The 26,133-nt window shown below is 40.9% G+C and overlaps 1 protein-coding gene across 1 annotated transcript; it reads right to left on the reverse strand.

Moving 5' to 3' along the window:
• Positions 1 to 796: 796 nt before the first annotated feature.
• LOC131199932 (putative gastrointestinal growth factor xP4) lies at positions 797 to 21,601 on the reverse strand. The gene is made up of 9 exons (XM_058186223.1): positions 21,402 to 21,601; positions 19,643 to 19,757; positions 16,048 to 16,200; positions 7,807 to 7,962; positions 6,920 to 7,066; positions 5,232 to 5,402; positions 2,794 to 2,913; positions 2,019 to 2,165; positions 797 to 988 (listed from the first exon to the last, which is right to left on the reverse strand). Exons 2-9 carry the CDS (start codon positions 19,722 to 19,724, stop codon positions 825 to 827), a joined length of 1,140 nt encoding a protein of 379 aa, XP_058042206.1. The 5' UTR covers positions 19,725 to 19,757; positions 21,402 to 21,601; the 3' UTR covers positions 797 to 824.
• Positions 21,602 to 26,133: the final 4,532 nt, after the last annotated feature.

The raw sequence follows: 26,133 nt of genomic DNA on the forward strand, positions 1-26,133 counted from the left end.
AGCAAGTATGCCCACAATTCCCATTTTTAAATGCTGCTGTGAAAGATTAATATAATAATTGGCTACTTCATGGCTAGTTTCTTTTAAAAGACACCTTGTGAATGGGACATTGCTCCAGTCTGTTAGCAGAATCAATCCAAACCAAGGAAACTTGTTACTGAGCTAATTCCTTGTTGCTGAAATAGTTCAATAGTTGAGTGCTATTTTGAATGTTTTGCCATTGACATACTTATCCAAAGATGTAAGTTTTAAGAACATCAGTGTTGCCTCTTCAGCTTAGATACTTTTTGTAGATCTATTTAGATCTATTTACCTTTCTGAACTTCAATTGCCTCTATCTGTGACCTCAATACTTGATAAACTACCAATTAAGAGTAGTTCCAAATATTGATTTACATATACTGTATAATTTAGATAACCTTTCAGTAGTCCAACTAGATTTCAAATTTGCCTCTACTATCATTGAAGATAGATATTATTATGAGATAATACCTTTCTATATATAAAACATGAATTTGGGGGTTTGGGCCACGTTGAGAGAACCTTTTTATGTTTGTTTTGATAAAATGAAACTTCTCTCCAACTCTTACAGCTATAAGATGGTTATAAGATATAAAGAAACCATCTATCCAGGATCCAGTACTTGTCTGTTTCTCTTGATTCTGGGTTACTCTAATTGGGTACAATTAAAAAAATAAAGAACCTGTGATATTGTCTCACTACTACTGCCAGTAAGATATTTGTTACCAAGTTCTTCCTGATGAGAGGCCTTATCTATTCCATTATCTTGGATACCATTTAAGAACTGGAAAGTCTTGTTTTAATCACAGAGATGGATTACATTTTGGAGGGGCTGGTTTGAAGCACCAAGGGACTCCTGGCACTGTTGAATTGAAGCAACATCCTGAATTTTCACATTTCTGGGGAGTGATCCCAGGAGGTCCACAGTTGGATCGTTTGTAGGGATCAACATCACATCGGCATTTTGCTGTCAAAAGACAAAACTCCTGGTTATCCAATATTAACAATGTATAGCAAATGATTTTTTTAGCTACCACTATGAAAGCCAGCATCATTTTGTATCACAAAAAGAACATTGGAGCCCTATTTTTTATAAAGATGCAGAACTTTATAAATACAAAAAGTATCTCCTCACTTAAACCTTTGACAAGTGAGCAAGTATGCTGCCCACAATTCCCATTTTTAAATGCTGCTGTGAAAGATTAATATAATAATTGGCTACTTCATGGCTAGTTTCTTTTAAAAGACACCTTGTGAATGGGACATTGCTCCAGTCTGTTAGCAGAATCAATCCAAACCAAGGAAACTTGTTACTGAGCTAATTCCTTGTTGCTGAAATAGTTCAATAGTTGAGTGCTATTTTGAATGTTTTGCCATTGACATACTTATCCAAAGATGTAAGTTTTAAGAACATCAGTGTTGCCTCTTCAGCTTAGATACTTTTTGTAGATCTATTTAGATCTATTTACCTTTCTGAACTTCAATTGCCTCTATCTGTGACCTCAATACTTGATAAACTACCAATTAAGAGTAGTTTCAAATATTGATTTACATATACTGTATAATTTAGATAACCTTTCAGTAGTCCAACTAGATTTCAAATTTGCCTCTACTATCATTGAAGATAGATATTATTATGAGATAATACCTTTCTATATATAAAACATGAATTTGGGGGTTTGGGCCACGTTGAGAGAACCTTTTTATGTTTGTTTTGATAAAATGAAACTTCTCTCCAACTCTTACAGCTATAAGATGGTTATAAGATATAAAGAAACCATCTATCCAGGATCCAGTACTTGTCTGTTTCTCTTGATTCTGGGTTACTCTAATTGGGTACAATTAAAAAAATAAAGAACCTGTGATATTGTCTCACTACTACTGCCAGTAAGATATCTGTTACCAAGTTCTTCCTGATGAGAGGCCTTATCTATTCCATTAGTTTGGATATCATTTAAGAACTGGAAAGTCTTGTTTTAATCACAGAGATGGATTACATTTTGGAGGGGCTGGTTTGAAGCACCAAGGGACTCCTGGCACTGTTGAATTGAAGCAACATCCTGAATTTTTGCATTTCTGGGGAGTGATCCCAGGAGGTCCACAGTTGGATCGTTTGTAGGGATCAACGTCACATCGGCATTTTGCTGTCAAAAGACAAAACTCCTGGTTATCCAATATTAACAATGTATAGCAAATGATTTTTTTAGCTACCACTATGAAAGCCAGCATCATTTTGTATCACAAAAAGAACATTGGAGCCCCATTTTTTATAAAGATGCAGAACTTTATAAATACAAAAAAAGTATCTCTTCACTTAAACCTTTGACAAGTGAGCAAGTATGCTGCCCACAATTCCCATTTTTAAATGCTGCTGTGAAAGATTAATATAATAATTGGCTACTTCATGGCTAGTTTCTTTTAAAAGACACCTTGTGAATGGGACATTGCTCCAGTCTGTTAGCAGAATTAATCCAAACCAAGGAAACTTGTTATTGAGCTAATTCCTTGTTGCTGAAATAGTCCAATAGTTGGTGCTATTTTGAATGTTTTGCCATTGACATACTTATCCAAAGATGTAAGTTTTAAGAACATCAGTGTTGCCTCTTCAGCTTCCTATTTTTGGATTCAGTCTTGCTGGAAAGCTCTTAAATCAAAAGCAATAGTATACCAAACCACATGGCTGTTAAATTTTAATGCAGCCTTCCTAACCTACTGTCATCTCCATGTATTGAGCCTTCATGCTGTTCAAACAGCATGGTCTTTGAAACCAACCTATGAGACCAAACCTATGAGTCCAAATTAGAAGAGATGTTGAATCATAAGAAGTTCTCTGTGGAGGGACAACTCGAAGGATCAAGTGCTGGAATCTCTCTGCATCATCTTTTTCACTGGCTATGTTGAATGACAGGCCAGACACTCATCAGTTGGGGATGCTTTAATATGAATTCCTGGAATAAGAACAGCTGGACAGCCTTTGGTAACTTATGTTTAACATTTTTATACTGTAAAGCATGCATGCATAATTTAATCCTTAATTCAGCAATCCCCAACCTTTCTGGCTCAACGGTCTCCAGCAGCAGAAGCAGTGGTGGGAGGGGAAAGGGCATGGTTTCACGTGTGCAGCCTAGCTCCTGTGCCTGCATAAATGAAGCTTTACTCACTCGCCTGTCACTTGCTCGGCCTGGTTCCCAACAGACGGCGGACTGGAAGCAATCTGCTGCAACCCAGGGGTTGGGACCCCTTCCTAAAGGATTAGTGACTGTCTAATCTAATCTAAGGTTTAGCAATAGCAAAATAAAGTTATCTAAAAGATTCAAAATATCAGCAATGAATTTCAACTGTCTAAATATTAGGTGAGTTAAATATCCTATTTAGTGCCTGCCATGTACTGAAACATTGCAGCAAAATGCTAGTTCTAAAGTATAGTACTTACGTGGAGCTGTTAGCCCTTCAAGCAGTACACTGCAACCTAGAATTAAAATAACTAGACATAACCAGACCCTTTTCTGATTCTTCATAGCATACAACCTTTCAACTTGGATCAAAGAGAGTATTATGTGGCATAAATGGAGCTTATTTTATATCATTATGTTTGTGTACTTCATTCAGATAACAAATTCCCTGTTAAGCTCCACCTCAAGTAATTAGAAAATGTAATTCAGATTTTTACTAGATATGTGGTAGAGGTATCCGGATAATATTTGCGAAGGGAAAATAATAAATGATATCAGTCAGATGTTTATATTAGCCAAGATTGGGCCATTAGCCAACTGTCAAATATTGAACAGTTTCAGAAGAAATAATTTTTTAAAAATTAAGAAGGCATGCCTTTTTTAAAAAAAAAATCCCTCTGCTTCATCACCAATAAATATTTGCTAAAAAGAGCTTTTACTCCATTTGTGTTTCAATCCAGATGCTGCTTTACAAAACTTTCTACTCTGTACTTTCTGGTATTTTCTGCTGGCTAATACAAACTTCCTCCTATTGTTGAGCAATATCAGATATGAATGTACTGTAGATGAGTAACATCCCATTTTTCATTTGTTTATTCAAAATACATTTTCCTCCTCAAATGCACTTACAAAAATTAGAAAACATTTCTTTAAAGGTTAATTTAAATCTAAGAGGAAAAATATATATCCCTAAACACTAATTTCAATATCAGAACCAATTAAAATTGAACTAAATAAAGCAACAAAAGCCATGGGATTTAAGTCTGGATACTGAAAGAATTGGGACATGACAAGTTTCAGGTGGTATGACGTTCCCATGAAGACTTTCTTTTATGTTGATACTAACCTGGAAGAAAACCAGCTTTGATTTTCTTAAAAGCTAAGCATTCAGATGTGGGTGACCTTTAAAATACTTAGAATTCAAGCTAATTATCGGTAGTCCTCATTTAGTGACCACAATTGGGACCAGCAACTCAGTTGTTATGATTGCTAAGTGAAAACATGACTGTGCTTATGGTTTTAATTCAGCTTTCCTTTGTTTTAGAAATTTAGAAGTGCCATAAACGTGAGGATTGGTCACTGAGTTACTTTTTCATCACCGTTATAACTGGAAACAGTCACTGTACGAAGCTAAATGAGGGCTACCCATATAGCTTTAAAGTATAGAGAATTGCACCTAGAATTGGAAAGATGTTTGAATGGAGTAAGCATGTTGTATTTGCTCTGTTCTTATTTAAAAACCTAGTTCCCATATTTTGGGCCACCTATATGGCTAAGATATCCAAGGATACCTTTGTGTACATGCCTTTACAGCTATTTATCCAAGAAGTGGCAAGAGTCTATCATCAGTGTGTAATAGAAATGGACCTATTTAATCCAACAACCAAAGCTGAAATAATGTCTTTAAATCTGTGCATTGAATACAAACCTTAATGTACTTTCAGATTGTTTATTTTGAATATTTAGTCCAAAGATGAACTACATTTAGTGAATTGTCTATTATTTATAATTCGAAATTGTGCAAAAATATGAAATTAATGTTGATTTATTCCTTGATAATTCTAATAATGATGCTACAGTTCTTCCTTCTGAAAAAGTGAGAAGAGAAGCAGACTATTCTCAAAATATCGAACAGTAAACATTTACTATAATAATACAAAGAATATGAGCACATCTACATATTAATGTTATGTCTATTGACCTTCACTCTGCAAGCATTTCTTTAAACAAGCCACATTTCTTTCAATGTTGCTCTTCAGACAGAATAGTTCCCTTGTCTTTCATGTGGCTGGAAACACCAGGGGACCATTTTGGCATACTGGTAATGTTCATAGCAGCATCCTTTCGCCATGCATTCATCAGCAGAGATGCCAGGAGCTCCACACGATACTCGTTTCTTGGGTACCATTCCACATTGCCTTGCAGGTACTTAAAACAAAATTACAGTAAAGAAATATAGTCTTGATGTCTTGGAATATTTTCTCTTGGTGACAAAACAGTAGAAGAACAATGAATATAGAAAAACAATACAATTCATCTTAGTGGAAAGATCCCACATCTCAAACAAAGACTTACTTCTTATTGGTATCATTACTCTGTTGCTGTGCATGTACACTGAGAGCTTCTGCACAGGAAACAAATTCCTTGTGTGTCTACTCATGCTTGGAAACTATTAAGGTATTCTATTATTCTATTATGAATTAATTTATATATTTCTTTGCTCCCTTTAAGACAGACATCTGCTATGGCAGCTTTCAGGAATAAAACCATTCTATTACAGTCATACTAAAATAATAGGCAAACAATGCTGATAAGATAACAATTAAAATCATTAAACTTATCAGGGCTGCATGGCAAGCCACTACAACAATACTTCTTCCTCGTGGAACTCAGTATGCTTTCAGGAAAGTCACAACTCAGTTTGATTAGATAAGATGTTTTATTGCAAATATGACTGACGCTAGCACAGCGATGGCAAACCTTTTTGCCATTGCGTGCAAAAGCAGGGAGAGGGCGGGGGAGTTACGTGCACGTATGCCCACACCCATGATGCAATGCCTCCCTGTGCACCCCACCCCACATGCCCGTGCGACCCCCGCCCCATGCTGCCCTACCCCCTGCACATGTGCCCATTGCCTCCTGCGCCCCATTTGGGCCCTGGCAGGCCTCTGGAGGCTGGGAATGGCCTGTTTCCGGACTTCTGGTAGACCCATTTTTCACCTTCCAGAGGCTCTGGAGGGTCCGGAGGCTTTCCTGGAGCCTCCAGGTGAGTGAAAACAGCCTTCCCCAGCCTTCCAGTGGCCCTCTGGAGGCCAGAAATGGCCCATTTCTGGACTTCCGGTAGGCCCATTTTTCACAGAGCCTCTCCCAGAGCCTCTGTGCGAGCCCTGTACTTACCTGGCATCCAAAATGGGATGGAGACTGGGAGGGGTGGCCATGCGCACGCATCTCCCGCATGCACAACTGAGACCCAAAAATCAGCTGGCTGGCGGGAGCCGTGCGCGCATGCGTGGGCGGAGCTAATCTAGGGAGACAACTTGCGTGCCCACAGAAATGGCTCCGCATGCCACTTGTGGCACGCATGCCATAGGTTCACCATCACGGCGCTAGCACAACAAAAATTCACTTCTGAACAGCCTAAAAAACAAAACAAAAAACCACCCTCTCTTTCCTCCTCCTCCACATCTACATCTACCCTAAAGTATAATTGCTGAGTTTCTGTCACTCCTTGGTTGGAGCAAACTGCTTGCAGTCCATTTATCACACTCACTTGTTGATGGCATCTGGTTTTTGTTTACAAAATTGGTCCTCTCTGGTCCCAGGTGTTCCCCCAAGACATCTCCATCTCTCACACCTTCTAGCTACTCCTAAATATATTCTCACCTCAGATTGATTTTCTCTCTTTCAGTTTCAGGAAAATATGGTTCCCTTGGTTAGATACTTGCCTGTGTCCGACAGAGGATGAAAGCACCACCGGGTACTGATGTCATATGAATTGAAGCAACATCCCTTTGCTTGGCATTCCTCAGCAGTGATGCCCGGGTAACCACATTCTAGCCTTGCACTCCCTTCCATTACACAGTGTTGAGAAGCTATTCAGAAAAATGAATCACATTACATAAATAAAATCATTCTTTTTTATATTTTTCATTTTTTAAAAAAAATAAAATAGATCAGGGGTAAATGTAGAGTGGACGATCTTTGAAAACATTATGTGAATAAATGCTCAGTGAGAAAACTTAAGAAAACTTTAAAAAAACAAACCCAAGAATTCAAGTAACAGAAGTTCTCTTCTGGATGGGCTGTAAATTCTGGTTTTTCTCTAGCCAGCATAACAAACTAAAGAGATGGCTGCTTTGGCTTTCATGATGAAGCTCTTATATACATGCAACTTCTTTGGGGGTGTCAGCATACTTTTACCAGAAATTGAAGTAATAGACTTGTGAGCTGGCTTTGCTTCTTTTTTTCTGCATTTTATTATGTTAATATAAATCTTAACACCTTATTTTATTTCAGTGCAATGATATTTATATAATATGCTAACATTATTAACGTTATTTATTTAGACACTTTAAAGAAGGGGGGTTTTTCAACCTTGCCAATTTTAAGACCCATGGACTTCAATTCCTAGAATTCCTCAGCCAGCCATGCTGGGGAATTCTAGGAGTTGAAGTATACAACTCTTAAAATTGCCAAGATTAGATATATCTGTTTTAGAATATTGGATAAAATAAAAGGGGGAAAAATGGATTTTAAAGAAAATTGGGAAAAGTGGATATACATTTTATATCTTTCTTTGTTTAGCTCTTAAAGAATTCAAAAAATTACCTACCATCATTTACTGGAGGATGAAAACAAGTTGGTCCACCAGATGCCTTTAAATCAAAGCAGCATCCAATTCGTTTGCACCTTTTGCGTGTGATCCCTTGATAGCCACACTCCTTTCTTTCTTGAGATGGAATCATTTTCCTTGCATAGGTTACTGAAGCTGTTATTGTAAACAATAGTCAGGACACTGTATTTTCCAGATAATAAGCTTGGCTATGGCTTAAAAAATAAAGTTGCAAGCTGCCTGAATTAATGTTTATTATTAATGGCTTGAATTTGACTAGTGTCTGGTCTAAGGTTTTAGGTTTGTTTCATTATTAAGTTTGACAGTGTGGCTCCACTATCATAACAGTTTAATGCCAGAAAAGCTAATCAGACTAACTTTATTTAGTTATTCATTCATTTTTTGCTCCAATATGATCCAAAAGAGCCTTGAGTGCCTTTTATTTCTCTCTTAGAGTAAAAATGAGAATAGATAAATTCTAAACAAATGGTAAATTCAAATTACAATTGCAAATACCAGCAATCAAGGAACAATTTTAAAATAAACATACAAAAGTCATGATAAGTGCTTTACAGCCCCCCTCTCTAAGTGGTTTATAGAGTCAGCATGTTGCCCCCAACAATCTGGGTCCTCATTTTACCTACCTCTGAAGAATGGAAGGTTGAGTCAACTTTTAGCCGGTGAGGATTGAATTCCTGGCAGCGAGCAGAATTAGTCTGCAATACTGTATTCTAACCACTCTGCCACCACGGCTCTTGGTGGCAGTGATGGTGAGCTCACTACTCGCAATTCCACTTACAAAGCTTTTACACACATATACAAACATGCTTTAATGGCTTTGTTAAAACTTAACAGGGCGCTAAAACTTAATTTGATTTTGTAAGATGCTTTTCAAAAGAAGCAGAGTTATAATTAAGAAGGCTTAACTGCATGGCCCCTGAAAAGGGGAGTTCCATAAATATACAGGTCTAAATCATGTAGAACTCGCAACCAGCACCTTGAATTGTACCTGGAAGCAGTGTAGCTTTTGGAATTAAAAAAAAAACTCTCACTATTTCCATAATTACTTGAATCAATGCATTTCATGGTAAAAATTTCCCATACTAACACTTTCTTACAGGATGTTGGTATATGGATGGAGATTTTCCATGTAAACAACTGTTATGTATTAACAGTTGTACCTTTAAATATTTGAGCGGGAAATCAGCACGTTGCTGATTGGACGAAGCCTCCTGCAGAACTGTATAAAAGGAGAGGTTTTTCCCCCAGCCTGTTGCTGGGTTCACCCTATATTAAAGAGCTGTTGTCACTACCCTGGTCTCCAACCTCGTTACTTCCCGAACATAACATTGGCGACGAAGGTGGGATTTCGAGGCTGAGGAGAACCAGAACCGAGCTGAAGCACGATAGACCCGAACCCAGCAAATCCAGGGCAGAAAAGCGGAGATGGCCAGTTACACTCCACCGCACCGTTGACCCGGCTAAGGAGAAATGGGGCGTATATGACCCGTTTGAAAGCTTTCTAGAAGCCAACGAACTGCGGAGTTCAGATAACCGAAAAAGGGCTTATTTCTTAAGCCACTGCGGTCGGAGGTCATTGACATCGCGGAAGCCCTGGCAGAGCCAACGCCGTTGCAGTCGGTGTCGTGGCCAACTCTGCAGACTTTGCTAAGAACCACTTTGCTCCCGCCGTCCAAATACGTGCGGCGGTTTGAATTCGGAGGCGAAGACAGATGGAGGCGAGTCCGCCGGTGACTACATGGCCGCCCTGAAGGCGTCCAAGGACTGCGGATACCGTGACCTGGGCGAGGTGCTCCTCGAGCAACTCATCCGGTCAAAGACATCCGTTTGGCGGCGGCTGCTAGCAAGAGCAACCTAACGCTGGCCAACGCCTGGACGAAGCCAGAGCACATGAAATGTCATCCCAAGCGGCAGAGACACTGCAGAAGCCGGTCCCACAAAGGCGGCGAAGGCAACCCGTGCACCAGGAGGAGGTTCAGACCGAATCCGACGGTGAAGATGAGGAAGGGTCTGCCGCGCAGCGACAAAGGGGACCGAGATGAATCACGGAAGCTGCGGGGTCAACACCAGCGCCAACGCTGCAAATTTAAAGATGCGATATGTCGGCGGTGTGGGAAGAAAGGGCACCTAGCTCAAGTTTGTCGAGCGCCCAACCTTCCGCCGAAAATTCAAATCGGCCAATCAGGCGCGGAATCGGCAAGGCGACCCGCGATGGGCACAAACAAAAGAGGGGCGGATTCCAATCAAACAACTGTGGTCATAGGCCGCGCCTCGACCAAAGTGGAGAAGAAGATCTTCACCAAGCCAAAAATAGAGGGAGTACGGTGCCGGCTTGAAGTAGACACGGGATCAGCGATAACCATCATGTCCTGGGACACTTTGGCGAAGTCGCTGCCGTCCGTCGCGGAGCGCCACCTGCAAGCACAAGCGACTACGAGTCCACGACTACCAGGGAATCGCATCCCTGTTCGAGGACCACCTCCGTCCGAGTCGAGCACGGCCCTCACAAGAAGACCCTGCCCATCACGATCGTCGAAGGAACTCTGCCCAGTCTGTTGGGACTAGACTGGTTTCGTGCCCTGGGCATGGGAGTGACTGGCATCTACAGAAGTGACTGCAATTTGAAAGACATTCTCTTTAACGAGTTCGAAGATGTCTTCAAGGACTGCCTGGGCAAGTACAAGGGGACCCCTATTTCCTTCAACTTAGACCCCCAGGTAGCTCCCATTAGGCTTAAGGCGAGGAGAGTCCCTTTTGCCCTAAAACCAAAAATTGATAAGGAGCTCGACAAGCCCATAAATCAGGGGATTTTGGTGCCAGTCGATCACGCAAAGTGGGAGACGCCAATCGTCACCCCCATCAAACCGGACGGGTCAATTAGAATTTGCGCTGACTACAAGGCGACGCTTAACAAAGCCTTACAGAAAAGCGCGTACCGGTTCCGTAGTGCAACACTTATTGCACTCTTTGGGGCAAGGGCAAGTCTTTGCAAAGTTAGACTTGGCCCAAGCCTACCAACAACTGCCAGTAGACGCCCGCACAGCCGAAGCCCAAACGATTGTGACGCACAGGGGGGCATTCAAGTGCACCCGATTGCAATTTGGGGTTAGTGTGGCACCAGGGCTGTTCCAAAACCTGATGGAACGACTACTGCAAGGGCTCCCAGGGGTAGTTCCCTACTTCGATGATGTCCTAATTTCAGGGGAAAACATGGAGGAATTGGGGGAGCGGTTAAGAAAGGTCTTGAGCATTTTCCGGACAGCCGGGTTAAAAGTCAAGACAAACAAATGCCAGATAGGGGTCGAAACCGTCGATTTCTTGGGCTACAGGATAGACAAGAAAATTCACCCTACTGAGAGCAAGGTTAAGGCAATTAGGAAGGCTCCAGCGCCCAAAAACAAAGCAGAGCTGCAGGCATTCCTGGGATTGGTTAATTTTTACGCGGTCTTTTTAAAGAACAAAGCAACCGTTGCGGAACCGCTGCATAGGCTCTTAGGAAAAAATACTGTTTGGTCTTGGGGAAAGTCAGAAAATAGGGCTTTTGAAGCAGTAAAGAACCTGCTCTCAAGTGATAGCCTGCTCATCCAATATCACGACTCACTACCCCTAGTGCTGGTTTGCGATGCGTCACCTTATGGGGTGGGGGCTGTACTCAGCCATAGACTTCCAAACGGCACAGAAGCCCCTATAGCGTTCTACTCTAGAACGATGTCCTCCCCAGAGAGGAACTACAGCCAATTAGACAAAGAAGCACTAGCCATTGTATCAGGGTCAAAAAATTCCATGAGTATGTCTTTGGGCGGAATTTTGAAATCGTGACTGACCACAGACCGCTACTAGGATTACTGGCTGGCGACCGCCCAACGCCTGTGGCACTTTCGCCACGCTTGACCCGATGGACTATATTTTTAGCCGCTTATTCGTACAAGCTGCAGCATCGACCGGGAAAGGAAGTGGGGCATGCAGACGCGTTGAGCCGATGCCCACTGCCAGGGGCGATCAAGACCCCACTCCGGGGACACCCATCCTCCTTATTGACTCGTTGGACTCTGGCCCAGTCACATCAAGGAAGTGGCTCGGCATCATACCGACATTGTGTTAAGGACTGTACCGGTTGGGTACAGAGAGGGTGGCCGCTGCGCGGGCGAGCAGTTCAAAGAATTTGTTAAGAAAGCGAGATGAGCTCTCGGCTCAAGGGGTGCCTGTTATGGGGTGATCGTGTAATAATTCCTGTTAAGTTAAGGGCAAGGTATTGGACCTCCTCCACGAGGTCACCCAGGCATCGTAAGGATGAAGGGTTAGCTAGAAGCTATGTATGGTGGCCACTCATGGATGCAGAGATTGCTGAGAGGGTAGGGAAATGCCAAGCTTGCCAAGAGTCCAGACCGCTACCCCAACAGCCCCAGTCAGAGAATGGGAAAAGCCCCAAGGGCCTGGTCAAGAATCCACATTGACTTTGCTGGCCCCTTTCACGGCCAAACGTTCCTAGTGGTGGTGGACGCATTTTCCAAATGGTTGGAGATCATACTCATGAAGTCCACCACGGCCGAGGCAGTAATCGCAACCCTGCGCCACCTATTCGCAACTCACGGGTTGCCGGGCACTCTGGTGTCCGACAATGGGCCCCACCACGGCAGCCCAGTTTGAAGAGTACCTGGCAGAGGAAGGCATCCGACATGCCCTCTCTGCGCCTTTCCACCCTGCGTCGAATGGCCTTGCAGAGCGTTCCGTCCGGAGCGCTAAGGAGGCATTGTCCAGGCTCCAGCCAGGTGACTGGCAAACGAAAATAGACTTTTTCCTAGCCGTCCAGCACAGAACCCCAAGCACGGCCACAGGGAAAAGCCCCGCCGAATTGCTAATGGGACGGAAACTCAGGTGCCCACTTGACCGCTTGAACCCCCATTACACTCCCGAGGGTTACAAGGGAGAACTAGAAAAGACAAGGGAAATGAGCATAGGCGACCGGGTGTGGGCCCGAAACTATGGGGACGGCCCGAGTTGGGTCGCAGGACAAGTAACAAAGATAACAGGCCCAAAATCGTACGTGGTAGAGCTACCAGACAACCGAGTGTGGCGGCGCCACATAGATCAGTTAAGGAAACGAATAACTGACCAAACCAAACCAATAGAGACAGGTAATGACCAATACCACTTTGAATCCACAGCTGACAATGACCCGGGGGAGGCGCAAGACTTAGCTGAGGTCCCAGAGTTCCAGCGACGCCATCAGGTCCCGAGGGAAGCAGCAGGGAAAATTCCAAAATTAATCCAAGGCCGGATGGCCAAGAAAAAGAGTCGGCCAATAATCCGGAGCCCGATGGCTCAGAGAAAGAGCTGGGAGGAGAAAACAGCCCCTCCGACCAGCTCAAAACACCACCCAGAACTGAACCGCGCAGGTCAGAAAGAACTAGGAGACGCCCAGGTTATTTGCGTGACTACGTCGAAAAATAACATGTAAATAAATATGTAAATAGAGACAAAGTGTTTTCTGGGAGGGGAGGAGTGTTATGTATTAACAGTTGTACCTTTAAATATTTGAGCGGGAAATCAGCACGTTGCTGATTGGACGAAGCCTCCTGCAGAACTGTATAAAAGGAGAGGTTTTTCCCCCAGCCTGTTGCTGGGTTCACCCTATATTAAAGAGCTGTTGTCACTACCCTGGTCTCCAACCTCGTTACTTCCCGAACATAACAACAACCATATGCATTGGAAATATCTTTGATTGGATTCTTTAAAGCTACAAAATATTTATTTAATCACTTGAATTTGACTAGTGTCTGGTCTAAGGTTTTAGGTTTGTTTCATTATTAAGTTTGACAGTGTGGCTCCACTATCATAACAGTTTAATGCCAGAAAAGCTAATCAGACTAACTTTATTTAGTTATTCATTCATTTTTTGCTCCAATATGATCCAAAAGAGCCTTGAGTGCCTTTTATTTCTCTCTTAGAGTAAAAATGAGAATAGATAAATTCTAAACAAATGGTAAATTCAAATTACAATTGCAAATACCAGCAATCAAGGAACAATTTTAAAATAAACATACAAAAGTCATGATAAGTGCTTTACAGCCCCCCTCTCTAAGTGGTTTATAGAGTCAGCATGTTGCCCCCAACAATCTGGGTCCTCATTTTACCTACCTCTGAAGAATGGAAGGTTGAGTCAACTTTTAGCCGGTGAGGATTGAATTCCTGGCAGCGAGCAGAATTAGTCTACAATACTGTATTCTAACCACTCTGCCACCACGGCTCTTGGTGGCAGTGATGGTGAGCTCACTACTCGCAATTCCACTTACAAAGCTTTTACACACATATACAAACATGCTTTAATGGCTTTGTTAAAACTTAACAGGGCGCTAAAACTTAATTTGATTTTGTAAGATGCTTTTCAAAAGAAGCAGAGTTATAATTAAGAAGGCTTAACTGCATGGCCCCTGAAAAGGGGAGTTCCATAAATATACAGGTCTAAATCATGTAGAACTCGCAACCAGCACCTTGAATTGTACCTGGAAGCAGTGTAGCTTTTGGAATTTAAAAAAAAACTCTCACTATTTCCATAATTACTTGAATCAATGCATTTCATGGTAAAAATTTCCCATACTAACACTTTCTTACAGGATGTTGGTATATGGATGGAGATTTTCCATGTAAACAACCATATGCATTGGAAATATCTTTGATTGGATTCTTTAAAGCTACAAAATATTTATTTAATCACTATGAAGTTTCTCAGTCATCCAGGTCATGGTTGTTCCAAAAGTGCTTTTTTAAAAGGAATTGGACTTTGTTCTTCCTTTCTTGGAACTTTTTTGGAACTGTTGAAAGGACTGTGTAACAACACAATTTCCAGCCATTCCAGGAAGGAAGGCTAGTGGTCAGGAGTTCTACAAACTGTAGATTAGCAACATCTAAAAGATGATCCATTTCTGTTCTAAGCATGTATGAGACTACTGTTGGTATAGGATGAAATAAAACTTTTAATCAACTAAAAAAGAAAATGCTAATGACAATTTTATGAAAACTTATTTTACTTGAAGAATGTTTTGGTAGAATATTAATTATTATTTTTCTTTTTTCCTAATACTGTAGGGTGAATTTTTCCAAGAGTATTTTCTTTTTCTAGCAGACTTTGCAAAGAAGGAGCATTTCTGCCAAGCACATTTGTGGAAAAGTAAAGTTTTACACTTTGAGAAGAAAAACCAAAAGTACACATATAGATTGGGTGAAATCAGGCTTAATAGCAGTAACTGTGAGAGGATTCTTGGAGTCTTAGTGGACAACCAAATAGATATGAATCAGCAGTGTGTGGTGGCAGCCAAAAAAGCCAATGGATTAAGTTGCATTAACAGAGAGATACAATCAAGATCAAGTGAGATTCTAATACCACTTTATAAAGCCTTAGTAAGACCACACCTAGAGTACTGCATCCAGTTTTGGTCATCACACTATAAAAAACATGTTGAGACTCTAGAAAAAGTGCAGAGAAGAGCAATCAAGATGATTAGGGGACTGGAGACTAAAACATATGAAGAACGGTTACAGGAACTGGGCATGGCTAGTCTAATGAAGAGAAGAACCCGGGGAGACATGATAGCAGTGTTCCAATATAAGAGGGGCTGCCACAGAGAGGAAGGGGTCAAGCTATTTTCCAAGGCACCTGAAGGCCAGACAAGGAATAATTGGATGGAAACTGCAAGGAGGGATTCAACCTAGAAATAAGGAGAAATTTTCTGACAGTGAGAACAATCAACCAATGGAACAGCTTGCCTTCGGAAGTTGTGGGAGCTTCATCACTGGAGGCTTTCAAGAAGTGCTTGTACTGTCATTTGTCAGAAATGGTGTAGGGTCTTCTTCTTGGGTGGGGGGTTGGACTAGATGACCTACAAGGTTCCTTCCAACTCTGTTAATCTAATCTGATCTGATCTAAAAAAAATCCAAGCATTACAATCTCTGTTTCTCCCCAAAATGCTTTTCAAAAGACGACTGGAATTTCTTTGTTTTTTCCTTGAAGACATTTTGCTCCTCATCCAAGAATGAGCTTCTTCAGTTTTGAAGAGGTAAAGGAGAACCGAAGAAGCTTCTTGGATGAAAAGCAAAACGTCTTCAAGGAAAAAACAAAGACACTCCAGTTGCCTTTTGAAAAGCACCTTTGGGACAACCATGACCTGGATGACTGAGAATCTTCACAGACAATCTCCCTTTCTGCTGCCCACTTGTCATTACCTCTTTCACCTGATGGTCTGAAGCACCAAGGGACATCAGGCAACGATGCATCAAAGCAACACCCATTTTCTGTGCACTGCTCTGCAGTAATGTTTTCTGAAGAAAATTCACATCCCTCTCTTTCACTGGTTTCCATTAGACATTGGCAGGCATCTGTTTGAAAGAAAGGAATTGGGCAATTGCCTGTAATATTTTCTTCTTTGTGAATACATTTTTCTCTAATTTAGTAGTCAGTATTTCTGACTAGATATATTTAGCAGGGCTCTTTTTCTGATTTTCTTACTCATTTCATTTTTTTTAATGGAAAATACAAGACTCACAATACTGAAGGTAATAACCGATTATTTGGAGATAAGAATCATTCTGTTCTAATATTTACTAATAATACATTTGGAACAATCACAGTTGTTACTTCTCTACAGATAGAGTGGATCGTAGAATCTTAATTATGAGTTGTGTTCAAACCATCCCATGATTATTAATAACAGCTCCTTCTCTGTGTTGTTTTACCCTTTCTTAACTTATGTAGAAGGTTGATTTAAATATTCTCTTTTATATTAACTACTGGTGCTTTCAGTGAGACTATAAATAAATAAATCCAGCCTATTAAACAATTGTTTAATATACTAAGAAATACATAAAATCTATCATATATCCATAATTTCAATATAAGTTGGCAGGTTCCCTACACAGATATACAAAGTCTGAACACCTGAATTCCACATTGATTCCGTTAGACTTTTAGCAGAATTTATTAAATCTAGATTCAAGATTCTCCAAAATGTTTTTCTGGTTCTAGGAAATACACAAGGATTATATTTTTTATGGCCTAGAATTCTGATGGCCTATTTTCTGGGATAGCACATACTAAATCTCAGCATTCCAATCTGCAATAGCCTCTCGAGAAAAAAAAAACATAAAAAATAATGTACACTCAATGGAGTATTCACACAAATGCTTCTATGCATTTGTGTGAATGTGAATTACACAACTATGTAAGTCACACAAGTGACTTACATAGTTGCATTAGATAGCCTAACAAAAATTCTTAATCACAACATTCGGGTGACTACACATATGTCACCATTTGCCACCTCTCCCCTCCCCTCCCCTGCCAACATCCCTGCTTGTAATTTCCCCTGAGTACCACTGGGACAAATCCTTGATGGTATTTGCCCGGCTACTTTATTTTTATTTATTTATTTATTTTGTCACACAGTATATATGAGTGTAAGCATAAAATAACTATACAATATATAAGTATATATATAAGTATAAGTATGTAATAACTAAATTAATTGAATATAAAGAAAGGAAACAATAGGACAGGAACGGTAGGCACCCTTGTGCTCTTCTGTACGTGCCTTACAGACCTCTTAGGAATGGGGTGAGGTCAATAGTAGAGAGTTTTTGGTTGAAGCTTTGGGGATTTTGGGAAGAGACCACAGAGTCAGGTAGTGTATTCCAAGCATTAACAACTCTGTTACTGAAGTCATATTTTCTGCAATCAAGATTGGAGCGGTTAACATTAAGCTTAAATCTATTGTGTGCTCGTGTATTGTTGCAATTGAAGCTGAAGTAGTCTTTGACAGGAAGGACATTGTAATAGATGATTTTATGAGTTAAACTCAAGTCATGTCGAAGACGGCGTAGTTCTAAATTTTCTAAACCCAGGATTTCAAGTCTGGTGGCATAAGATATTTTGTTATATTCAGAGTACTTTATTTATATTTATAGTATTTCTTCAGCTCAGAAATCAAGTTTTCTGGTTCAAATACTTTGGATAGGGTTACCAGATGTCTGTCAAAAGGAGATACATCTTCTGTCATCATGTCCTCTGTCCAGTAGACATAGCTTTAAAAATCAAATACTATCTGGATGCTAAAGTATCTTTAATAGCAATAGCAATAGCACTTAGATTTATATACTGCATCATAGTGTTTTACAGCCCTCTCGAAGTGGTTTACAGAGTCAGCATCGTTTGGGTCCTCATTTTACCAACCAAAAAGCTCAGCTTAGGTCAGGGGTCCCCAAGCTGTTGGCTGCGGCCCACTACAAGGCCATGGCCTATTTTTTTTTTCATAAAAAAGTTTTATTTTTACAATCATATCAAACAGCTCCTTCAGAAATATATCTAATACAAAATATTTCCTAAATTTACTCATATGCTATTCGATATTTTTTTATCTGATACTTATTTTGAATATAATCAATCCACATTTTCCATTCTAAAATATATATTTCTTGTGTAGGCCATGGCCTATTCACAACTGGGCAGCACAAGGAGTGAGCTGGTGTGCACACACATGTGCATAGCTTGACTTGCATGAGCAACAGGCCAGCGTCCATACACGTGCACTTTGCATGCATGCATGTGCACACTGCCCACTTGCACAAGTTGACCTGTGCATGCACACCAGTCTGTTGTTTGCATGGTCCAATTCTCCTCTCCGCCCACCCCCATGCTGGGCCACCAAGTCTCAAAGGTTGGCAACCACTGTCTTAGGTTGACTTGTAAACTCCAGACTGCCTTCTGCCTGAAACTGACAGGATCTTAATCACTTGGATGATGCAGGCTATTGTCTCCTCACTTGCTTTTGCACATTCCTACGATTGAAAAGCTAGTCTTTCTGATGCTGGAAAAAGTATATAAATGTAGGTCTAGATATGTAGAGAGTGTTGGTAATTTTTCACTGTAATTTTTACTGTGGAGCTAAAAAAACGTATGCTAGTGTGTCTTCCTTTTTCTCCCATTTGAACTTTTTCCCAATTTCCCATGTCCTTCTTATCTATTCAGATATCTGATAATGCACCCAGTGCTCCAATGCTTTTGGATGGTTCTATAATGCCTGAAGAGATATAATAAGAGAGTCAGACCCAAAAGCAAAAATAGTGTACTGGAGAACAATCATATGTATGTCTACTCAAAATATGTGCTAATGAGGCCAATTGACTTTAGAATTCCCAAATTCTTTAGTTGGGGGAAACATATAATTTGGGTTATGAACTATGTCCCCTAGACATACAGTCATATAGATAAAGATAAATCTTTGCCCTTTCCAGCTGTCAGATCTCCATAGATTTCTATCTTTGGCTCTAGGGGGACATGCTCATCTCATGGGTTAGCCAAGGGAACCAACACTATCCAGACATTTCCTTGGTCAGATAGCCAGCATGACTATATACCAAGGCACATAGAATGCTGTTACATTCCCACCAGTGGTACCTATTTATCTACTCTCATTTGCCTGATTTAGAACTGCTAAGTTGGCAGGAGCTGGGGCAAGTAATGGTAGCTCACCCCATTGCATGGCACTCGGCCCTCAAACCCAGGCTGTCTAACTTTCCAGTTGACAAGCTCAGTCAGCTTAATTGCTGAGCCATTATGCCCCACTCTACGCTCTTATATATTTATATAATTATAATGTATTCATATGAATATACAGTACATATCTATTCATATGAATAGGTTATATAGCAAATAAAAACAAGTCTTGTAATCATTTTTGCTTGCTTATTAACCCATTAATAGTGAACACATGACTTTATCATCCATTCACCTTCGTTAAGTTATTAATAAATATTATATACTTACATGGTGGGCGACTATCTTTTTGAGGGCAAACAAATCCAAAACACAAGGCGGTAGCTAGTACTAAACAGGTCTTATACTCCATTCCTTTATCCTGTATCTATGCTCTTCAATGTTCCTTAAATATACAAATACACATGATCATAATTTATAATTGTAAGTTACTATAATATAAATATTAAACCAGTCTTTCTCTTTCAAAAATGTTGCAGCACAGTTAAGTTTAATTTTAAATACTCACTTGTGGTTGTGATTCTATAACAACTACCCAACTGTACAAATGATAAAATATTTCAGTCCTTAAATAATGTAAGCTTTTCTAATCACATGGCAGAATAACGTCCACTAGATTCATAACAATAACAGGAAAACATTTTGCAACCAAGAGTTTCATTTCTCCTGCCAGTATTTTTGCTCTTTCCCTACCATGGAGAATGTGGTAGTGATATTACTCTCATTGAAGATCCTGGGCTCGCTGACAGTTTCAGTCTTTGGGGTGAGCTTCAGAGAGGTTAGGATTATATTTTGTTCACATTAAAGTTGCATTTTTAGCTGCTTTCAGGACAAGATCTTGTATTTTATAGACTATAGCCTGACTTTAAGTCTGATCCTTAAAAAGAAATTAAATAATGGTGCAATACTTCTGGTTTTTATCTTCCTTCTCCTTAATGTGGAGATACTAAACAATTATTATCTTTTAGAAGTATGTATCTACAATGTATCTCATAAGTTCCTTTAACTATTTGTTGTGACAAAATATCCTTTTGGGCTTTGTTTTTGAAGAAGGCAGATCAAGCTGTGTAAGATAGAAGAACTGCCACAGTTCCTTGCTCTGCCTGTGGTGTATGCCAATACTTTCAGTTGCAACATGAAATTCAACAAAGTGGAAATGAGTTTACCTTTGCTGAATATTACATAGCTAAGAAGCACCTTTGTAGATAATCTACTTAAGGCCGACGCTAAAATATCACAGTTGGTTATCCAACATCTTTTGTGAACTTTCATCAAAGTGTCATCCCAGGTATTTCTACAGTTCAGCTCCTTTCATTATGAAGTTCTTTCTAATATTCAGGAAAAATTTATCCCCACCATCTGTAATTTAGGCCTTTAAATTTAATTCTGGCTTCAGGAACAGCAGAGAATATATAAAGTTATTTAACAATAAATACGTACATACGTACAGTTTCTGTATGACAAACTATTAAATATTTAAAGAGTGCTATCATGCCTCTCCTCAATGTCCCTTCTCCAGCCTAAATCTAGTCAGCTGTTTTAACCTTTGCCCAGGGATCCTTTGCCAAACATCTTAGTATCTTTATTGTCCCGTGGAACCATTCAATTTTGTCTATGTTTCTTGAATTAGGACCTTCTGATTGGAAATGTTTCCACTTTTCTCCATCCTAATCAATCTTATCTAGTGATCTGACTAGTACAGCATAAAGTGAAACTATTGTTTCTATAGCAAGTGGTTTATGAAATTGTATCGCTACAGATTTCCATTTTTGAGAGTTAATACCTGTGGGAAAATCTTAATATTTTCATATCCACATATAAACTCACTGCACATATAAACTCACTGCCCCCACTCTTTCCAAAACAAATTCATCTGACCCCACCCTATCCCATAATTTAAAAAAATATTTAAAAGCTTAATTATTTTAAAGATCATTTGATGCAACATGGCACTTACAAAAAAGGAAACAGAATAAGTCAAAGAAATACATAAAGATTTTAATCTTATTTGAAGCTAGAAATATCTTACTTGAAGCTAGAAATATCCGACTTGACTCTAGTGCCTGCAGATATGGATCCTGGAATAATACTGCATTTCCTGTCTACTTGGGGCCCAAGTATTAATTTTGCATAATGCCTCTTAGTCTGTGAAATCATAGTTTAATGACTGTGAAGTTACATCATGCATTAACAGAGCCTGCAGTGCTTTATTTTTAAAAGAGCAAAGAACAAAGGGCTTGTTCATACGTGACAGTTTAGGCCTTGGGCAGCAGACTACACTTCCCAAATTATTTGTAAGATCTTCAGCTAGTTCATTGTCTTAGCAGTCCCTGAGCTGTTGCTACAATATATAGGCAATTATGGTGGATGTTTTCTATATTTGTATATGCCATAACCCCTGGCATTATGCTGACATCAAGGATCTGCCCTGTAAGAGACGCTTTGTTATCAAACTGGGAGAGAATTAAGAAAAGCCATTTTATAAAAATCCCAGTTTGGGTATCAACTATTGAGGCTTTTTCATATGCAATTACGTTTAGAAAGGAACAAATTGTTAGATATAAAAAATTGTTAAATGAGAAGGGAGAACTTAAAACAATGCAGGAATTGGAAAGTGAAGATATAAAGATGAATTGGTTTTCTTACTTGCAAATATATTCTAGATATGAGAAAGATTCCAAGACAGAAGGTTTTTATAATAACTTGACTAGCTTTGATAAAATTTTAACAGGGACTGATGACAAATTAATTACGAAGTTGTATGGGTATCTTTTAGAGATTAAACTAGAAGAAGAAGAAGTCAAGGAAACAATGATTGCTTGGGGAAAATTTTTGGGCATCGGATTGATTTAGAGACATGGCAAAAATTATGGACATATAATTATAAGATGACAATGTCTACGGCTTATAAAGAGAATTTGTATGAGATGTTTTATAGATGGCATTTACCCCCAACAAGAATTGCAAGGATGTTCAAGGACAAATCTGAAAAATGTTGGAAATGTCATCAGTCACCTGGATCGTATTACCACATGTGGTGGACATGCGTGGAAGCTAAAAGATATTGGAGTAAAATACACACATGGTTGGAAAAAATGATTAAAGAGCACATAAACCAGAAGTTTTTCTACTTGGGAATCATACCAGAAATTTATAATAGAGAAATGAGATATTTTATTTATTTATTTATTTATTTATTTGATTTGTATACCGCCCTTCTCCTGAAGGACTCAGGGCGGTTCACAGCCAATAAAATACATATAAAATACATATAATACAAGTTAAGAACAATATAAAAAACTGATTCAATTTATGGCCTAAAAAACTAAAATAAGAATAAAACCCCATTTAAAAACTGCATTTAAGCTAGCCCTGCACGATGGAACAAAAGCGTCTTCAGCTCGCGGCGAAAGGTCCGGAGGTCGGGGAGTTGACGAAGCCCCGGAGGCAGCTCATTCCAAAGGGCAGGAGCCCCCACAGAGAAGGCCCTCCCCCTGGGGGTCGCCAGCTGACATTGTTTGACCGATGGCACCCAGAGGAGGCCCTCCGTGTGGGAGTGCACAGGTCGATGGGAGGCTACTGGTGGCAGTAGGTGGTCCCATAAGTAACCCAGTCCTATGCCATGGAGCACTTTAAAGGTGGTAATCAGCACCTTGAATTGCACCCGAAAGACCACTGGGAGCCAGTGCAGACCGCACAGGAGAGGTGTCACATGGGAGCCACGAGGTGCTCCCTCTATCACCCACGCAGCCGCATTCTGGACCAGTTGGAGCTTCTGGGTGCCCTTCAAGGGGAGCCCCATGTAGAGAGCATTGCAGTAGTCCAGGCGGGATGTGACGAGGGCATGAGTGACTGTGCAGAGGGAAGCCCGGTCTAGAAAGGGACGCAACTGCGTATCAGGCGAACCTGATAAAAAGCTACCCTGGCGACTGCCATCATATGTTCTTCTAAAGACAGCCGTGCATCCAGGAGGACGCCTAGATTGCGGACCCTCTCCGTGGGGGCCAACGACTCGCCCCCAACAGTCAGCGATGGAATCAGCTGGCTGTACCGGGCTGCTGGCATCCACAACCACTCGGTCTTGGAGGGGTTGAGCTGGAGCCTGTTTCTCTCCATCCAGACCCGTACGGCCTCCAGACACCGGGACATCACTTCGACGGCCTCGTTGGGGTGGTTTGGGGTAGAAATGTACAGCTGAGTGTCGTCAGCGTACAGATGACATCTCACCCTAAAACCACGGATGATCTCACCCAGCAGCTTCATGTAGATGTTGAACAGAAGAGGCGAGAGAACCGACCCTTGTGGCACCCCACACAAGAGGCGCCTTGGGGCCAATCTCTGCCCTCCTGCCAACACTGTCTGTGACCGGTCAGAGAGGTAGGAGGAGAACCACCAATAAATGGTGCCCCCCACTCCAAGCCCCCCGAGCCGCTGCAGCAAGATACCATGGTCGATGGTATCAAAAGCCGCTGAGAGATCTAATAGGACTAGTACAGAGGAGCAACTTCTGTCCCAAGCCCTCCAGAGATCATCAACCAACACGACCAAGGCCGTTTCTGTGCTGTAACCAGGCCAGAAGCCGGACTGGAACGGGTCCAGATAGACATTCATCCAGGTACTGGGGGAACTGTCGTGCCACCACACTCTCAACAACCTTCGCCACAAAACGAAGGTTGGAGACAGGATGATAATTTGCTAAAACAGCTGGATCCAGGGAGGGCTTCTTGAGGAGGGGCCTCACCACCGCCTCTTTCAAGGTGGTAGGGAAGACACCCTCCACCAAAGAATGTTGACAATTCCCTGGAGCCAGCCTCGTGTAACCTCCCGGGTGGCCAGTACCAGCCAGGAGGGACACGGGTCCAATAAACATGTGGTCGCATTCAGCCTCCCCAGTATCCTGTCCATGTCCTCAGGAGCCACAGTATCGAACTCCTCCTAACTAGCCACCCCAAGACCTGCCTCCTCCATCCCGTCCGACCCTACCCAATCAGAGTCCAGACCTTCCCGAATCTGAGCGATTTTATCGTGCAGATATTGTCCAAACTCCTCAGCACACCCATGTAAGGGGTCCTCCAGTGCTCCCTGATGAAGGAGCGAGCGAGTCACCCCAAACAGGGTGGCTGGGCAGTTATCTGCCGATGCAATGAGGGCGGCAAAATACTCCTGTTTTGCCACTCTCATCGCCACTAGGTAGGTCTGAATTTGAGACCTTACTAGTGCCCAGTCAGATTCGGAACAGCTGGCCCTCCAATTACTCTCTAGGCGTCTTCTCCGGCACTTCATCTCTCTCAGCTCCTCAGAATACCAAGGAGCTAGTCGAGATTGGCACTGGGTCAGAGGCCGCAAAGGCACGATGTGATCTAGAGCCCCAGCCGCTGCCCTATCCCAGGCGGCGACTAGATCTCCAGTCGAGTCCTGGGCTGAATCCTCAGGGAATGGACCAAGCTCCATTTGGAACCTCTCTGGGTCCATCAGGCACCTGGGACGGAACCAGTGAGCCGGCTCCCTGCAGTGAGGGTTGGCGGTCTGAAAGTCGAGTTGAAGGAGCGAATGGTCTGACCATGACAGGGGTTTAGTAACTAAATCCCCTAACTCCAGACCATTCAACCACTGTCCAGAGACAAAAATCAAGTCCAGAGTGTTTTTCCTGATGTGAGTGGGACCATTCACTAACTGGGTCAGGTCCAAGGCCGTCATGGAAGCCATGAACTCCCGAGCCGATGCAGATGCTTCCCCCACCAACGGCAGGTTGAAGTCCCCTATAACCATAAGTCTGGGGGTTTCAACCGCCATCCCGGCGATCACATTCAGCAGCTCAGGCAGGGTTTCTGTCACGCAGCAAGGAGTCAGGTATGTGATCAGCAAACCCACCTGCATCCCCAGGCCCCACTTCACAAAGAGGGACTCAAATCCGGCTATCTGTGGTACAGTGATATTTGATGGTAAATATTGTAACAGCAGCTAGAATAGTGTTTGCCAAAAATTCGAAAAGTGAGAAAATACCTTTGCAAAATGAAATAATTAGGAAAATAATGGAATGTGCTGAAATGAGTAAATTGACATTTGAAATAAGAGAACAGGAAGAAAAGCAATATTATAAGATATGGGATATATTTTATCAATGGCTAGAAGGGAAGATATGTTAACAAAGATTGGAGAAAAAATATTATTAATTGAAATATCAAATGAATGGCGTAGAATGATAGAATTGATGATGTTACCAGATAAAATACTCATTAGAGAATATGCACATGTAAAAATAAAGGCTATAGCCATTGGTTAATTTAAAGTTCTGGATACAAGATGATGACGATATAAATTTAGATAAATTAAGGATATTTGTAAATTATGAAGGCACAAGAGATTTGTAATCACCCCGCCGATACACAATATTGGGATTGAAAATGTTTTTATGTTTGTTTTGTCTTAAAATAAAATTATATATATATACACACACACACACACACACACACACACACACACACACACATATATATATATATATATATATATATATATATATATATATATATATATATATATACACATACACATACACATACACATACACATACACATACACATACATATACATATACATATATATATATATATAATTTTAAAAAAAGGATCTGCCCTGGAATTCAGACAGATTTGCTTGGAAATCTTTATCTTTAGAATGCACTGTTTTGTGACAACCCTTGTTTTTATGTCTTCCTGAAAGTAATGCAAACTAAATTGTACATCTACATTTTTAATAA

This window comes from Ahaetulla prasina, chromosome 5, assembly GCF_028640845.1.
Source record: "Ahaetulla prasina isolate Xishuangbanna chromosome 5, ASM2864084v1, whole genome shotgun sequence".
Taxonomy (NCBI): Eukaryota; Metazoa; Chordata; class Lepidosauria; order Squamata; family Colubridae; genus Ahaetulla; species Ahaetulla prasina.

What these genes read in the sequence shown, in the direction of transcription:
- LOC131199932 (XM_058186223.1), bottom strand. Translation starts at nt 19,724, where the DNA reads ATGGAGTATAAGACCTGTTTAGTACTAGCTACCGCCTTGTGTTTTGGA. An exon ending in ACAAGGGAACTATTCTGTCT is followed by an intron (nt 2,914 to 5,231) that starts GAAGAGCAACAT and finishes CATTCAACATAG; the next exon opens with CCAGTGAAAAAGATGATGCA. An exon ending in CAAACCAGCCCCTCCAAAAT is followed by an intron (nt 989 to 2,018) that starts GTAATCCATCTC and finishes GTCTTTTGACAG; the next exon opens with CAAAATGCCGATGTGATGTT.